The sequence below is a fragment of the Pleurodeles waltl genome, chromosome 1_1 (genome assembly GCF_031143425.1).
Source record: "Pleurodeles waltl isolate 20211129_DDA chromosome 1_1, aPleWal1.hap1.20221129, whole genome shotgun sequence".
Taxonomy (NCBI): domain Eukaryota; kingdom Metazoa; phylum Chordata; class Amphibia; order Caudata; family Salamandridae; genus Pleurodeles; species Pleurodeles waltl.
In genome coordinates this window covers 539034435-539052422 of record NC_090436.1, presented here as the reverse complement: position 1 = coordinate 539052422, position 17988 = coordinate 539034435, and the positions used below count along the sequence as shown (strand labels likewise).

The 17988-nt window shown below is 45.7% G+C and overlaps 1 protein-coding gene across 2 annotated transcripts in view; it reads right to left on the bottom strand.

Annotated features, from left to right (window-relative positions):
- Nucleotides 1-17988, bottom strand: part of LOC138285660 (leucyl-cystinyl aminopeptidase-like) — a 289598-nt gene that overhangs the window by 116012 nt on the left and 155598 nt on the right. For both annotated transcript variants that reach the window (XM_069225912.1, XM_069225922.1), the window contains exons 5-9: nucleotides 17867-17987; nucleotides 17128-17282; nucleotides 15964-16077; nucleotides 14338-14469; nucleotides 4687-4818 (exon numbers count right to left, since the gene is read on the bottom strand). In XM_069225912.1, the coding sequence (XP_069082013.1) occupies nucleotides 4687-4818; nucleotides 14338-14469; nucleotides 15964-16077; nucleotides 17128-17282; nucleotides 17867-17987 (654 nt within the window). The remainder of the gene's footprint in view (nucleotides 1-4686; nucleotides 4819-14337; nucleotides 14470-15963; nucleotides 16078-17127; nucleotides 17283-17866; nucleotide 17988) is intronic.

The window sequence follows — 17988 nt, the reverse complement described above, 5'->3', positions numbered from 1 at the left end:
GTGGGTCGCTCCCCCTGCCGCTGCAGCTCCTCCAGCTCCTCCAGCCCAGGTTCCTGAGACCGCCCAGCTACCTCGCAGTAAGTACCTCCCACCTCCCAGCCCCTCGCCCTGCCCCGCGCTACTCACCCTCTCTCCTGCTTCTTTTCTTCTTCTCTGTTTTTCCTCTTCGCTCTTCTTCTGTAATCTTCTTCTGTACTCTTCTTTCCCTCCTGCTCCCCGTCTTCTCTCTTCATCTGTGTGCTTCTCACCCTCTCCTCTGCACCGCGACCCACGTGTGCCTCTTCTTCTCTGTCCCTCTTCTTGGCTCCTTCCTGTGCTGCTCGTCGCCCCTCTTCTTCTTCACCTTCATCTGTATTGTTCTGTGCTCCTCTTCTTCACCTTCATCTGTATTTTTCTGTCTTCTGCGCTCCTCTTCTTCTTTATCTTCTTCTGTGGTCTTCTGTTCTTCGTCTTCTGTACCTTCTTCTGTGGTCTTCTATCTTCTGTTCTTCGTCTTCTGTACCTTCTTCTGTGGTCTTCTGTTCTTCGTCTTCTGTCTTCTGTTCTTCGTTTGTCTTCTGTTCTTCGTCTTCTGTCTTCTGTCTTCTGTCTTCTGTTCTTCCCGCGCCTGCCCTCCTGCTCCTGTCTTGTCTCTCTCCCTCACTCGCTTCCCCCTCTGTATCACCCCTATCTACCCCTATCGCTATCTGCCTCCCTCACTCCTCCTATCTACCAATCTACCTATCTCTCTATCTATCTCCCTCACTCACCACCTCCTCCTATCTACCTATTTCTCTATCTTTCCCCCCACTCGCCACCCCCTCTGTTACCACCCCTATCTTCCTATCCTTTCACTCTACCTCTCACCCTCACCCACCTCTACAACCCCCCCCTCCCCTATCTTCCCAACCTTACTCCTATCTCTCTCCCTAAACTCCTCAACTTCCTAAAACTCACCCCCCACCACCGTTAAACCCCCCTCCCCCAGCTCTTCTCCCCTCTACCTGTCCCCCCTCCCTTCCGCATTCCCGCCACCACCTCCTGGACGCCCTCGCTCCCCCCAGCTCCCATTCGCCCCCAGCTGACCCCTCCTCCCTCTTATGGTGGCCGCTGCGCTCTCGCGCAGCAGGCGCGCCGGAGGCAAGCCCGTCCGCGCCCAGCGCCATGACCCCTGGTCCTCAGCTCTCCCAAACCCCTCTGCTCCGCTACGACCCCACCACCCTCCACGCCCTCAACCCAGGGCGCTCCAACACCTGCTTCCAAGCTAACCCTAAACGCACCCATGGACCTTTCGCCTGCCACTCCTGCAAACGTATCTTCCACCACGCAACTACCATGACCACCAGCCCACGCGCCATCAACCACCTCAAATGCATCCTGGTCAACGCTCGATCCGTCCACAAGCATGCCGTCGAACTCTGGGACCTCCTGGACTCCACAGCACCGGACGTCGCCTTCATCACGGAGACCTGGATGAACGCCTCTTCAGCCCCAGACATCGCCACTGCCATCCCCGAAGGCTACAAGATTTCCAGGAAAGACCGCACCAACCAAGTAGGAGGAGGAATCGCCATCGTCTTCAAAGACTCCATCAGCGTCACCACCTCCATCGAAGACACCCCCCTCGCCGCTGAACACCTGCATTTCCAGATTCGCACCGACCCCAGGACCACCCTCAGAGGATCCCTCATCTACCGTCCCCCCGGACCGCGCGCCCCTTTCAGCGACTCCATCACCGACTTCGTCTCCCCGCACGCCCTCGCCTCGCTGGACTACATCCTCCTAGGCGACCTCAACTTTCATCTGAAACAGAACAACGACCCCAACACTACCGCCCTGCTCGACAATCTCGCCAACCTCGGCCTCAAGCAACTGATGAACACCGCCACCCACATCGCCGGACACACGCTTGACCCCATCTTCTCCGCCAGCAAAACACGTCTCCTTCAGCCACGCCTCCGCTCTACACTGGACCGACCACAGCTGTGTCCACTTCACATTCCGACGCGAGACCCGCCACCTCCGCACTCAACCCATCCCTCGTCGACAGTGGAACAAAATCCCCGAAGAACAGCTCTTCTCCGCGCTCACCGTCAACCAACCTACCCTCACCACCGACCCCAACGACGCAGCCCTCAGCCTCACGAACTGGATCTCCAACTGCGCAGACAACCTTGCTCCCCTCAGACGCACGCATCGACAGGCCATCACCAAAAAACCTCTCTGGTTCTCGGACACCCTTAAGGAATCGAAGAAAACCTGTCACGCCCTCGAGAAAGCCTGGCGCAAGGACCACACCGCTGACAACATGACCGCCCTCAAAAACGCAACCCGCAAACACCACCACCTGATCCGTGCAGCCAAAAGGAATTTCTTCACCGACAGACTGGACAAAAACAGCCACAACAGCAGAGAACTCTTCAGCATCGTTAAAGAGTTCTCCAACGCCAACGCCATCACGCTCCCTCACAAGACCTGTGCAACTCCCTCGCCACCTTCTTCCATCGCAAGATCACCGACCTCCACAACAGCTTCGGACACCAGACCCAACCAAGCATCACCGAACCCACACCCCCGGCCATCACCCTCAACGCCTGGACCCACATCAACACTGAAGAAACCAAAAGCACCATGAACACTATCCACTCCGGCGCCCCCTAGGACTCCTGCCCTCACTTCATCTTCAATAAAGCCGACAACATCATCGCCCCGCACCTCCAGACCATCATCAACTCATCTTTTTCTTCTGCTACCTTCCCCGAAAGCTGGAAACACGCCGAAGTCAACGCCCTACTAAAGAAACCTACGGCTGACCCAAGCGACCTGAAAAACTTCCGCCCCATCTTGCTCCTCCCCTTCCCTGCCAAGGTAATAGAGAAGACCGTCAACAAACAGCTCACCAACTTCCTAGAAGACAACAACCTTCTCGACCCTTCACAATCCGGATTCCGAACCAACCACAGCACTGAAACCGCCCTCATCTCAGTCACAGACGACATCAGAACCCTGATGGACAACGGTGAAACAGTCGCCCTCATCCTCCTCGACCTCTCGGCTGCATTCGACACCGTCTGTCACCACACCCTAATAACCCGCCTCCGCTCCACCGGGATCCAAGGCCAGGCCCAGGACTGGATCGCCTCCTTCCTCTCCAACCGCTCTCAAAGAGTCTACCTCCCTCCTCTTCACTCAGACCCCACCAAGATCATCTGCGGCGTCCCTCAAGGCTCCTCGCTCAGCCCGACACTCTTTAATGTCTACATGAGCCCCCTCGCCGACATCGTACGCAAGCACAGCATCATCATCACCTCCTACGCCGACGACACTCAACTTATACTCTCCCTCACCAAGGACCCCACCAGCGCAAAGACCAACCTGCAAGATGGTATGAAGGACGTCGCAGACTGGATGAGGCTCAGCCGTCTAAAACTGAACTCTGACAAAACGGAAGTCCTCATCCTCTGCAACACCCCGACCGCATGGGACGACTCCTGGTGGCCCACGGCCCTTGGCACCGCACCGACCCCCTCAGACCACGCCTGCAACCTCGGCTTCATCTTGGACCCTCTTCTCACCATGACCAAACAAGTCAACGCCGTGTCCTCCGCCTGCTTCCTCACCCTCCGCATGCTCCGGAAGATCTTCCGTTGGATCCCCACCGACACCAGAAAAACCGTGACCCACGACCTCGTCACGAGCCGCCTGGACTACGGCAACACCCTCTATGCTGGGACCACCGCTAAACTCCAAAAACGCCTGCAAAGTATTCAAAACGCCTCCGCCCGCCTCATCCTCGACGTACCCCGCAACAGCCACATCTCCGCACACCTGAGACACCTGCATTGGCTCCCAGTCAGCAAAAGGATCACCTTCCGACTTCTCACCCACGCACACAAAGCCCTCCACGACAAGGGACCTGAATACCTCAACCGTCGCCTCCGCTTCTACGCCCCCACCCGTCTCCTCCATTCCACCGGCCTCGCGCTCGCTGCCGTCCCTCGCATCCGCCGCTCCACGGCGGGTGGGATGTCCTTCTCCTACCTGGCAGCCAAGACCTGGAACACCCTCCCCACCAGCCTCAGGACCACCCAGGACCACTCTGCATTCCGGAGACTCCTCAAGACCTGGCTTTTCGAGCAGCAGTAACCCCTCTTCCCCCTAGCGCCTTGAGACCCGCACAGGTGAGTAGCGCGCTTTATAAATGTTAATGATTTGATTCGATTTGATAAAACGCTCCATCTATGGAAAAGGAGACCTAACTATGACTACCTACTAGCAACTAACAGTAATAAAACTAGAGTTATAGGCATGTTATAGTTAAAATGCAAAACTTTAAAAAACAGAGACATTTCCCATAACTCAGATCCTCAGCATGTGCTTCCGATGACCTCACACAGCATCACTGATGAACTCTGTATTTCAATTATATTTCAGATGAAGGGACTTGTGTCATAAGACGAGGGCTGGCTGTTCTTAGCAAATATGAAAATAAAGCATATGAGGTGAGGCAAACGGTGGCTTGTGATGTAAAAATTGGTTAGGAACACCTTTCTTTTCACTGCTTACAAGACTATGATACTGCTTCAAAAAAATAAAAAAGAGTAGGTAATGGTTTCAATAGCTGTTGGCATTTTAGGAACACTGCGTGAAATCATACATGAAGTGGAAGACGTCCAAGATTCCAGCCATTTTGCTGGAAAATATTACCTTGCTCATGCTGTCCCACAGGTCGTCGCTCTTGGTGGACCCGTAGCTGTGATCATTAAGGTAGGACCTTATGCCCTCTTTGAACACGTCCTCTGACAGAAGGTTTTGCAGCATCAGCAAAATAGAAGCCCCCTAAAGTAAACATATAAATTGATTAAGTTCAAAGCTACAACCTTTGACCCTTAAACCATTGCTGGTGCTGTGCAATATAGGTCAGGCGCTGCACCACATCCACAAATACTGTACCGGAAACTAAAATGTGTGCAAAAAATCTGTTCAGTGACAGAAATTAAAAGGATTGACGTCTCGTTCAGGTAACCATTATCACTACCTGTTAAAGTGACAATGATGAAACAAGTATTGGCAAAGTCAATAGGTCTTGCCTATGCAAGCGATATATGCTTTGCTAATGTGTTTTAGCCATGTTGTTCACCAGTGTAGCTGCAGTTTAGCATGGCTAAAAGTTAGTGGCACAGAGGAGAGTGGCGTGGAGTGTTGTGGAGTGGAATGATGAAGAGTGGTGTAGAGTGGCGAAGAGTGTCATGTATTGGAGTGGCATATGGTGGAGTCACAGAGTGGTATACATTGGAGTGGCACAGAGCAGAGTTGACTGGTGTAGAGTGCACTGGCGTAGAGTGTTGAAGAGTGCAGAGGCACAGAGTGCAGTGTCACTGAATTTAACAGCGTACAATGCAGCATCTTTGAATGCAGTGACATAGACCAGAGTGGTGCATAGTAGGGTGCAGTGGCGCAGAGTAGAGTGGCACACAGTACAGTGGTGCAGAGTTGAGTGCAGTGTTGTAGAGTGGTGCAGAGTGGCGTAGAGTTGAGTGATGCAGTGGCATAGAGCTGAGTGGCACAGAATGCACTGGAGTAGAGTTCGAAGGTGGAGAATGCAGTGCTGCAGAGCAGAGTGTCAGTGCAGTGGTCTAGAGTGGCAACGAGAGCAGTGGAATAGAGTGCAGTGACAGTGCAGTTGTGTTGAGTGCACTGGAAAAGTGCAGCGGTTAAGCACTGAGTAGTGTACAGTGCAGTAGTATGGAGTGCCACAGTGGAGTACAGTGTCATAGAGTGCAGTGGCATAGAGGAGATTGTTTCAGGGTAGAGTGAAGTGGAAGGATGCAGGGTAGAGTGCAGTTGCGTAGAGTGTAATGGTGTAAAGAAAGTGGTGCAGAGTGCTGTGGCACAAAGAGCAGTGGTGCAGAGTAGGTTAGCGCAGCATACAGTGCACTGCCTTGGAGTACAAGCGCATAGAGTTGAGTGTTACAAAGTAAAGTGCATTGGCACAGAGTGAACTGTATTAGAGTCCAGTGTTGCAGAGTGGCATAGAGCACAATGGCATAGATTGGAATTGTGCAGAGTAGATTGCAGCCTAGACCTGAGTGGTGTAGAATGCAGTGGCAAAGCGTGCAGTGGTGTAGAGTGGGGAAGAGTGCATTGACAGACTAGAGTGATACAGGGTAGAGTGGAGAGGAATAGCGGGAAGTGGTGTAGAAGGCAGTGGAGGAGAGTGGAGTGGTGTAAAGTGGAGTGGTTCAGATTAGAATGCAGTTGTGTGGAGTGGTGCAGAGTAGACTGGAGTGGCGTAGAGTGGAGTATTCATGGTGTGGTAGCAAACTGTTATTACAGACAACACATTTTCATTTGAATTGACAGTTACAGTTGCAAAGACATACAGTATTACAAATGAACTATACAGTGCACAGGCAACGTGTGGAAATTTCATCACCTAGTTTAATGATTCTTTGTGATCATATTGAAGTACTTGTTTCCACCACACGTCAGATGTCATAAAACTCGAAATATTCAGAAATACTAAAGCAAATAAAACCAGCAAATCGAAAGATAGAAATAGAGAGTAAGAAGCGACACTGCAAATGGTAACCAACGAGCAGTATGCATTCTTAGGTAAACTTTCTGAAAGTCCTGAAGACATCTTTAGTAAACCAGACAGCTGCAACATCTGGTCGGCTGCAACCTAAAACAAGCATATGCAATGAATAGGTCTCGCATTTAGAGCAGTTGGCATTGTACATTTTTAACTAGTTTTTTCCTGCCATATAAATCCAGTGGCCCTGCATGTAACTAAATCACTTCAGTTTACCTTCTTTTTTTATCTGCAGCAAAAAATATACATGTTGCCATTTAGCATCCTAATTTAAATCTGCCTTGCTAATTCCAACAGAATACCACTTCCACCACCCCACCATCAGAGTTGCTGACAGGATAACACAGTTCCCCCCAAAAAGACACAACACAGCCACAGAGGAGAAATAAACTAGAAGGGTCACCATGTCGCGCAGGCTCTCATTATTCTAAAGAGACTACTGGATTTTGAGCTGTAGAAGCGCCTGCGGTGTGGGAGACTGATTCTGACCTACTACAGGTGACGCCTGTCGCCCTAATCCAAGTTTTGCTACGGCTAACTAGCAGTGCCTCATCTCTACCCAAAGGCTGGGATGATTGGGCAGCTGAGCGCATGACAACTGATTTCTCAGGGAAACCGTGGTCACTCAGGTCTAATCCGTTTTTCTCAGTTACATTGGTCTCACATACACAATGACAAACAGAGGCTGTATATGTTTCAATAAGGTTTTAATGAAGCGACTGCATCTTGGATAGCAAAGCATGGGCTACAATAACCAGGATGATACAGCATGACAAGATTCAAATTGTGACAATGAGAGTAAAGCATAGAAATAACGCTACCATATTGTCACTAGAGTCAATACACTAATTCCTTACTAGGCTATGATTGAGCACAGCAAGTTAGGCTCTAATTCTGCCCTTCAGGTTCCCCTGGGGAGACATCATCCCCCATACCTGAGCAAAGGCCTGAAGTCTGCATAAGCAGCTGTAGCAAAGCGTTCAGCAATCAGCACATAGTCGTGGTTCTCTGGCTGGAATCTCCCTCTAACGTATAAGGGACAGGGATGTGTTTTTATAATAAAACAGCTGATGTTCTGAAAAAATTTCCCTATGTAAGGATGTGTGTTTTTCTATGAATGTCAGAGAAAAAACATTTACCACGTTCACCGGCAACCTATCTAACTGCAGCTTTGAAAGAAGCACAGAGTGAGCAAGAATGTCTTGCTTAAGAACGTAGTGCTGGACTAGGCAAAAATAGCTAGATAGAGAGAAATAAAACAAGACCGCAAAAGTGTCTATTTTAAGAATAATAAAACAAAGCTGAATAAAATATATATAGGTGAAAGTGCACAGCAGCAGGCCTAGTATGTTAAAATAACGTGCATGGAGCTATAACTAAAATGGCTACACAACAACCCAAACATATCAAGAGTGTTCAAACAATCAGTGTAATAAGGATGTAAAGTTGTCCTGGATCATGGTAATAATTATAAAGGAGAGATTATTAAAACATATACAATTAGCATATAAACCTTTATCAGAAATAAACTTTTGCCATTAGACTGTAATGCTCAAAACAGCCCCTAGAGGGAACCATAACAAAAATATCATTTGTAAGAAACATGGTGATGTAATCATATAGTTAACCCATAGAGGGCATAACCCCATGAAAAAAAGAGAACCTAATGTAGTGTAACCATATACTTAGCCCTAGTGTTAAGACTAGCAGTCCTACTGCAATTATATTACAAACAAGGCCCATAAAACATAACTTCTCCCAGATGTAAAACAAATGTTCCAGCCATAAGAGAGCTTAGAAAGATAATGAATGGAGTGGGGTTATTATTTTGGTGTCCCCACTAACATAGTGTGGGGACTCGAAGATGCTGTACACAGAAAGAGCACATTGTGGTCAATGTTTTGAAGGTGGGCCCATTATAAACAAAAATGTTTTGTAAAAGTAATGCCCTGCAAAGCATTATAGGGCAGGTTTCGTGCCACAAATATTTTTAGCATGTTGAAATGACTATAAAACTTAGAACAGCCCCTAGAGAACACCACAATGAAAATAGCATTTGTAAGAAACATGGGCATGTAACTATACAGTTAGCCCCTAGAGGGCATAACCACACACAAAGAAAATTACAAAAAGTAATGCAGTATAACCCTATATTTATCCCCTAGAAGGCATAGTGTAATACACATTTTCAGGGGTAGTAGGCCTATAGCAATGATATTACAAACAAGGCCCTTAAAACAAACTACTCCCAGCTGTAAAACAAAAGTTCCAACCATAAGAGAGGTTAAAAAGACACTGAATCATGGGAGTGGTTATTATTTTGGGATCCATACTAACCCATTGTGGGAACCCATAGATGACCTAGGCATAAAGAGTGTTTCATGCTGAATGTTTTGGTGGTGGTCCCATTGTCCTAGGATCACCGCAGGTTGAGTTATGAGCAAAAATGTTTGTAAAAGTAATGTCCTGCAAAGCTTTATTTAGCGAGTTTCCCAAGTGCAGTGAATATTGTAGTACTGGCTCTCCCAGTGGGCCGGAAAAGCCGCTATCGCTTTGAGGATTTCTGTTTTTCATAAAGCATTTACCCAATTAAAGTGTTTTAAGGGGAGAGCCACAAAAAATGACTCTGATAAGGTAACTGTGAACAATGTGACCAGCGCCTCAATACTGTCGATCGAGTTCACACTGTTGTGCCTGTTCGCGCTGTGAGCACCATGGCCGCCATGCAGCTTGAAGGGGAGAGACAAAAGAAATAATAGTTCACCCACGCTGAAGTATATCAGCTATTGTGCAATAATCCTCTGCAAGGCGTGACAAAAACAAACTCAAGACGGGTCAAAAATAAAGCATTTACCAATGACATCAAGTGATTTTTGAAAAGCAAGCCCAGGAACGAATGAAAGTGATGGGTGTGGTTAAAGGCACACAATACTTACAACAGGTCAAAGCGCTTGCATGCTCTACCTAAAAAAAGACTCCAAACCTCCTTTAAGGACTTAAATACATGGTTATGGATTGCTCCTTCAACAGCCAGTATTTTAACAGCTGATTTCAAAATGTAAAGCTGGCCATGGATGTAGAGCACAGCCAGCACATCAATAAATGTCACGAGGACACAACTGGGTTGTGCTTTCTAACGAATACACAATGATATCCAGTGAGTAAAAAGGCCAGACTATGATTATGTCACGCTGTATGCATGGATAAAAGACAAAAGCAATCAATATTCATTAGGATTAAAATAGTAAATACGTGGGTGATGCCATTCATATAGCATGCTCAATACTCTCTGGTAGATCTACGCTCTGCCTGTACAACTGTACAAAGTGTGTACATATGGAGGGTGCTTGTTTCTGTCTATGCTGCACCTTCGCTGTGTGTGAAGGAAGGTTGCAATGCAGTTTCCTGGATTGTACCTGTTCCCCAACAGGGTCTAAGCACTGCTGCTGCCCATACTCTGCCTATTCTTTAAGTGCTACTGGAGGTTGGAATAGATCAGTGTGCCTGAAGGAATCTTGTAATGATCAAGTATATATTAGACCTGTGATGTGTGTGAAGGAAACCTACAATGCTACTCACCAATAGGTACCTGTTCTCCAAGTTGGATTTAGCCCTGCTGCCCACGCTCTGCCTGTTTTCTGTACACGTGGAAAGGTTGCACTACTGCAGAGTGTAAGGGAAACCTTGCAGTGATGCCACTGTTTTTTAAGTGAAGGTAGCTTGCTGGCTGCCACTGTTATTATGTCAGGTTAGGCAGATCTGTAGCGTGCACCATCACCCGGGAGAGTGAGGAGGTGTCTTATTGAGATGCACTTGCTGAAAAAGGCTGACTTTTTAAAGCTACCGGTCCATAACGTTAACAGCTAAGTAGAGAAAATAGTTCTGTGGGATAAGCAACACGTCTAAAGGTTGTCAACATGCAAAAATAGAAATGTCTTCAGAAGATCTAGTGTTTTTATATGCTAACAGTTTACATAAATTTGCCGTTTCAGAGACTGTTAAAAATATCCAACCTACCCAGTCCTCCGGTTAAACACTACGTACAAACATTTACATTCTTCACCATCTACTAGGAAACATCTTGCACCAGGCCACCTTTTTATATACCGACTTCTTTCTGCAAACATGCTCTTAGATTGATATTAAGACTTCAGTATATATTCTTTCTCTTGGAAAGGTGGTCTCTCAAATGAGAGTTCACGTGCCCTCACTAGTGATGCATATAGCAGGAACACCTTCACCAATAAACTGACTTTTAACCTTCTCCCCAAACACCCCAGCTATTCTCTTGCTCTCCCACTGCCTTTACCGGATCTTCCATGATTCAAGGAAGGACCACCATTTTAATAAATAATTCTTTTCCTGAGCTTCTCAGTAGTTGTCCTTGTTATACAAGGGGTCAGGATAGATAAGGTACCCATGGCGCCATCTTGGGAAATACAGAACATAGGGCAATAGGCATGGTGTACGCAGATAAAAGAACTCCAAATTGATCAAGAATGAACTTGCATTCAGTGCAGTTAGCAACTAATGGGAAGGAGCTCCTTTTTCAAAGTGGAACATAATTTCTACTATGCCGGACATTATGCAGGTCAGTACATCGCAGGAAAGCAAGAGATTCACATACTAAACCTTTTTGAGTTTTTAATATTATCTCAAGATAACAAAATACTCCAGGTACGTTTGAACCTGTACAGTGTTTTCTTAATTTTGGACCGGTTTATTTAAAATAAGCTTGAGATTTTCCTATGATATTCAGATGGGGATTTTGACTGAGGCACACTTGAGATGAAATTCCTGAAGAGTAGGTAGCATGATTTGATTTTGAAAACAGCCCCTACAAGATATAAAACTGGTAATCGACTTTTTGTAAAATAGTATGTGCCTTACAGTTTGAAAATCGACTGTGAAGACCCATAATATTCTAGGCACCAAGAAACACAAGGTATTCTTGTTCACTTGGAGCAAATGATCAAATAAACCACACTTGTGTGGGTTGACAACGCCCTCCGGTGTCCGACATAAAAGGATAATAGAAGCAGAATCTATTTAGGCCCAAACACACATCACACAAGCCAGGGAGACATGTGAATGAGAAATTCTTTTGATTCTACTTTTACTAAACGTTTCCTTCCTACTAAATATTACATAGATGGGGCTACATCATGGTGTTTCTCTAAGCTAAACTTCTTCTACCCAACTTACTTTTCTCATAGTTTCAAAGTCCTGAAACTCCCACTGCAAATTACATTTTCCAAATAAGTGTAGGTACAGGACAGGACCAAAACTCGAATCTCAACTTGATATGGGGCCTATGGATGAGAAACATGACCATTCACATAGCTGGATCCCCAAGAAGCAACGGGTTATTTTTCCATTCACATGGTAGCTAGCCCAGTTAGAACTTCAGTCAGCTCTATGTATTCCAAGCTTCAGCAGTCCAGTTATGTTCCCTTTCAATAACCTCATTAAGGAAAAGTGCAAGGGTAAAAAAAACGCAGACCACCAAGAATTTAGCTACGGCTTCTGTTAGACCTGACAGCCTTATGGTGGTCTTCCCCCAACTTTTTGACTTCCTCCCTCAACTTTTCTGACACTGTTTTTGCTAGTTTTAGGACTCTGCGCACTTTACCACTGCTAACCAGTGTTAAAGCGCATATGCGCTCTCCCTTAAACATGGTAACATTGGTTCATACCCAACTGGCATATTTGATTTACTTGCAAGTCCCTAGTAAAGTGCACTGCTTGTGCCCAAGGCCAGTAGATTGAATGCTTCTAGTGGGCCTGCAGCATTGGTTGTGCCACCCACGAGTGGCCCCTTAACCATGTCTCAGGCCTGCCATTGCAAGGCCTGTGTGTGCAGTTTCACCGCCACTTCGACTTGGCATTTAAAAGTACTTGTCAAGCCTTAAACTCCACTTTTTCTACATACAAGTCACCCCTAAGGTAGGCCGTAGGTAACCCATAGGGCAGGGTGATATGTAGGTAAAGGGCAGGGCATGCACATGTGAGTTTTATATGTCCTGCCGTGAGGCCTGCTCCTTTTATAGGCTAGCATTAGGGCAACCCTCATATACTGTTTGAGTGCTAGATTCTGATCAGAAAGGGGTAACGAAGTCATATTTAGTATGGCCAGAATGGTAATACAAAATCCTGCTTATTGGTGAAGTTGGATTTTTATTACAATTTTAGGAATGCCACTTTTAGAAAGTGAGCATTTCTCTGCACTTAAAACCATATGTGCCTTACAGCCTGTCTCCAATCCATGTCTGGGCTGGCTGACAGCTCCCTTGTGCATTTCACCCAGACAAGTACAATCAAAGGATACTCAGTCACACCTGCACTCATCTGCATACTGAATGGGTCTTACTGGGCTGCGAGGGTGGAGGGCCTGACACTTACATTTGAAAGGCTAGTGGCCTGCCCTCACACAATGGACTGCCTAACCCCCTACTGGGACCCTGGCAGACAGACCTGTACTGAAAGGGGACCTTGTCCACTTAAAAAACACTCTTTAAAGTCTCCCTCACTTCAAAGGCATTTTTGGGTATATAAACTGGATCCCTGCGACTGGGAATTCGACGCACAGACCTATCGAATCGACACACAGCTGAACCGGAATGATGCAGCCAGACTTCTGGAGTGAAGAATCGATGCAGTGCCTGTCCTGCAACAGAAACTCCGATGCATCGCCTACCGGATCGAAGCAATGCCTGTGACTTCGTCCATGCATCGTCCTTGGGTATCAAAGAGAAACCGGCATCGCAGAGAGGAACCAAGACTGCGTGCCGGAAATCGACGCCAAGCCCCTTGCAGTGTGGAAAGAAACAACGCTTCATCTGTGCCGTGCCCGAAATTCCGACGCACACCTTATTTGTCCAAGCATCTCCGCCTTTGCAGTCTCCATGCATGTAATTTTTTACGCAAACCAGGTACTTTGTGAAACCAAGGGACAACTGTTGATTTGTAAGATTTAAGACTCTTTTTAATCTTGCAAAAGTGATATCTCAACTTGTGCTTATTGAATCTTTATCATTTTGACCTTAATTTAACGAGATAAATATCTTATATTTTCCTAAACAGGTGTGGTGTATTTTTGTGGTGTTTTCACTGTGTTACTGTATGATTTATTGCACAGATACTTTACACATTGCCTTCTAAGTTAAGCCTGACTGCTCAGGGCCACGCTACCAAAGGGTGGGCATAGGATAATTTGGATTGTGTGCGACTTACCCTGACTAGGATTGTGGTCCCTATTTGGACAAGGGTGTATACCTCTGTCAACTAGAAACCCTGTTTCTAACATTCTATAATAGCGTGAGCTGTATCAAGTTTTGACAAGTATCTAGTACCACGGACACGAGTATGAATGAGTACATTATCTCTTTTGATCCATGTTGTAGAAGCACTGGCGATTTACAGACTGATTCTTGGGCGAACTAGTTTTGCATGTTCTAAGGGTACGAAAACCAGATGGAAACTAGGAAAGAGGTTTTTGGAGTAATTGGGAAACTACACATCTTATGTAACAGGAAACTAGATACCTTTCATTAAAATAAGTGGCACTGTGTAACTGAAGCATCTCATTTAAGTGCTATAAAAATTGAGCATTTTGATGATTGTTCTAGCTTTCCATGGCCACTCAAAACTAAGATTACAAGTTCCAGCTTACACAAAAAATGGTGTACGTGAAAGGTTAAGTCTGAAGTCATGTGTTCAAAAGCAGATACTCTTACAAATGTATGCATTCCATCTGGATTTACCTTTAGATAGGAAAGGGCATCAAACATTTCTTCAATCTGCTGGGGCGTCTGCACATCTGAGGAGATTGGGTGGGTAGAATTCAATGTGTCCTTCATCATGGCTTTGAACCGCACATCCAAGAAATCATCATCCTAAGGAGCATGAACAAGAAAATGATCTCACACCACATGTCCAACAATACACCATATAAGAAGAATGAGCTATACAAAGAAGTACTTATTGAAGGACTGCTCACATGTTGGCATTAGCTATCTCAAGCTGGCACATAGTTTGCTTTATCATTCCCTGAGTATAAATGGGAGTGCGGACATATAATTGACATGACCAGAATAAAAACTAAAGGCCCAATTTCCAGTGATGCAACCTTGTGCCCCTAAAAGTGTTCTCGCAGTTTTTGCAAACGTAAGGTTTTTGTATGTGAGGATTTTGCATACGGTTCGGAGCAAGATTTTGTTGGTCACAAAGAACCCAGGTCAAAGGACTTACAAGCCTCACCTTTACATTTGTGAAGTGCATCTCCACCTGGGGGCAGGAGGGCTATTACCTGGTCATGGACCAGATCGCATTGAATTAATCTAGATTCTCAAGCAAGGGGTGGTGTGAAGGGGCTCAGAGTGGCGACAAATGTTCTATAAAGTAGGAAGAGAGATCAGAGTAGACTGTTTGACTAGAAAGTAGTTTTCCAAATGAAATGATGTTGGGGGATTCAGTTTTCAGTTAGTGACTCTATTCTCCAATGTCAGACATTAACCAGGGGTCAAGGAAAACAACACGCTGTCAGAATAAATACTATTCCTTTCACAGGAGGGAGTTGAATTTAAGTTATTGCTTGAGGCTGTAACCGCTACTTGTTCTACAGCATTTGCTCTTCCCTTCTCCCAGAACCTCAAGGGTAAGGGCGTGGCTCATTCTGTAGTAGTCCCTGCACACCCCACAGCACAACTTGTGTTGCAGCAGCTCAAAGGTATTTTGTGCTTTTTACTCTCTGTACTTTGTTGCCCTTGATTGGCCTCCAGGTCGAAGCCTTTGAAGGTTGTTTTGTGATGCCCCAGGACTGCTTCTGGCACCTCCATCACTCTTTCCAGGTCCTCACGGTTACTGCAGCAGGCAAAGATGGAGCAAAATCAAGAGGGAGAGAGTGGGTGAGAAGAGGAAAACAGAGGGGGACGAGAGAGGAGGGAGAGAGAAAGACAAGAGACAGGATAGAAATAGAGAATGGATGGAAAAAAGGAGAAGGATGAAAACGGAGTAGGCTCGAACATTTTTGCCATGGTTGCTTTAAGTTCCCAGTCCAGTCAGGATTCTCATCACCTGCTCCTTGTCATCCTTCACTGTTTTCTCTGTTTTTTGCTCTGGATTCTACAATCCCTACACCAAGGAAAAGCATGGTTGCATGAGGGGAGGTTCTCTCTTACCATCCGTCAATCAAGAGTAAGGATAAGGTAAGGAACGAGGTAAGGCCAGCAATTGACACATTAAAGACCTGGACTATACTAGAACAGTTAGAATTCTCCCAATATTTCGTAAATACATAAAACATGAACGCTTTGACAAAGAACTGTTTTTATGAAAGACGTACATTAATAAAATTTCACCTTTGGGTAGAAAAATGATAGGGTACTTACAGCCTGCAGATCCGAAAAGATCTTCTGCAAAGAGTAATATTCCATGTAAGTTGCAAAGCCTTCATTGAGCCAGAGATCGTTCCACCACTCCATGGTAACCAGATTACCGAACCACTAGAAAAAACAATCATAGCCTCATGAGTATGTCTGCTACAAAGGTCAAGTGGAGTTTCGCTCTCATTGCAGCATCCTCCTCTCCAGCCTACAGTCTAGAAACAGAATACCACAGCTCAATACTGTGTACTGAAGAGCACTAGGGCACCGTTCTTGCATGTTGTGAAATCTATAGTCTAAATAGTATGTAGGAATGCAAGTGAGAAACAGCAAGGAAGAAAGAGAGAAACTGTTAGTGACAACCCTCCCAATAAAAATAAATCAACATTGATTCTGATACAGGAAGGATAAAGGAGGATGCAGGAAGCAATATGAAGAGTCCAGGGAGGTTTGGAAATGAAACACCCAGAGGTTGAGAAAAGAAGGAGTAAAGTTAACAGAAATGTAAACCAGTGGAGGTAAGCCATGATAAACAGAAAGTGAGTCCGAATATAAAGGTAGAGAGACGCGGCATGCCGAGACAACCAGATATCTCGGGTGAGAGAACTAATGCAAAACACAGGGGAAGAAAGAGCAAAAGGATACTGGAGAAAGGGGAGTTGACTTATGTCCGAGAGATAATGACATTAACGAAAAAATTGGTAAAGCCAGAGAAACAGTGGAACTTCGTAAACAGAGGCGAGTAGTAGACAGATGTGAACATCTTAGTCTGTCCAGAAGGGGAGGCAGCACAAGTGAGAGAAAAGACTAACAAGAAAGAGATCAAAGTATCAAACCAGTGAAGAAAGAGGACAAAAGGTGAAAAAGTGCACCTACGAATGGAAAGAAAACCACATGCTGAAGAGCCCCTGCACTGCACAAAAGGGAGAAGAGCGGATTTACGATATTAAAATTCTCTTCCTTTAGCATCAGATTCTGAAACGTTAACTGAAATAATGCTTTGTAAAGTCAACCACAGTCCAGCTGAAACAACACTTTCAATCTGAAGCAAAACAATTGTGTGACTGAGTTCATGTAGTAAACATGTAAATGTGAAATAAGAAAGACAACAATTTGAGTAGTGGTAGGATTAAAAAAACAAATCTATCAATGCAAATGTTCCAGAAGTACCTGATGAGCAAGTTCATGAGCGATCACCGCAGTGACCATCCGCTTGTCAAGAATGGAAGAGGTGCTCTCATTGTATAGCAGCGCGGCCTCCCGGAATGTTATTAAACCCCAGTTTTCCATTGCTCCCGCCTGGAAATCAGGAATAGCCACTAGATCTACAGGAAAATAAAGAGAAGGTAAGTCTGAATTGCTCCCCAAGTTAACCCCATTTGATCAAACAACATGTGAAATTCCCCCCCTTCAGCTTGAAATCCGCCACTATCCCTCGTTTTTAAGCATCTGGTAGAAACAGAGCAGGGTGAATGGTAACTTTGTTCCCAAAACAAGGCTCAGCAAGGCTGGATTGGCCAATCTGCCATTTTCCCAAAAGGTTAGTGACTATGGAACTGCTTTCACAACAGGATGGCTTGCCGAGACCCACCCATGCCTCTGTGGCCCATAATCGCAGATTTCAGCAGCGTGTAGCTGGTCTGCAATGTTTTGCCATGGAGGTTTCTTGTTTCCAAGGTGGCCCCAAGGATCAGCCTTTATCCTTGGAGATAATCCACAAGTGCTTGTTAAAAGTGTTATCTCTTAGCTTACCTAAGCCAGGCCACTTGAGGCGTATTTGTGTGCATCGTCCTGATGCAGGAAAATGATTGTGTGATTAAAAATGCAGTTACAATGTACACCACAAGACCCATATTGAAGCCAAACGCATGACCTTCACCAAGCATAAAACAAGTTCTAAACGTCTTACCTAATTTTTTAAGTGGATAAGGGACTTGAAACATCTTCTCATAAAACTGAAGAAGCCTCACTGCTGTTTCGAGAGCATATTGAACCTGGTTTATCTTTTGTGGTACAGTGTAAACAGATACC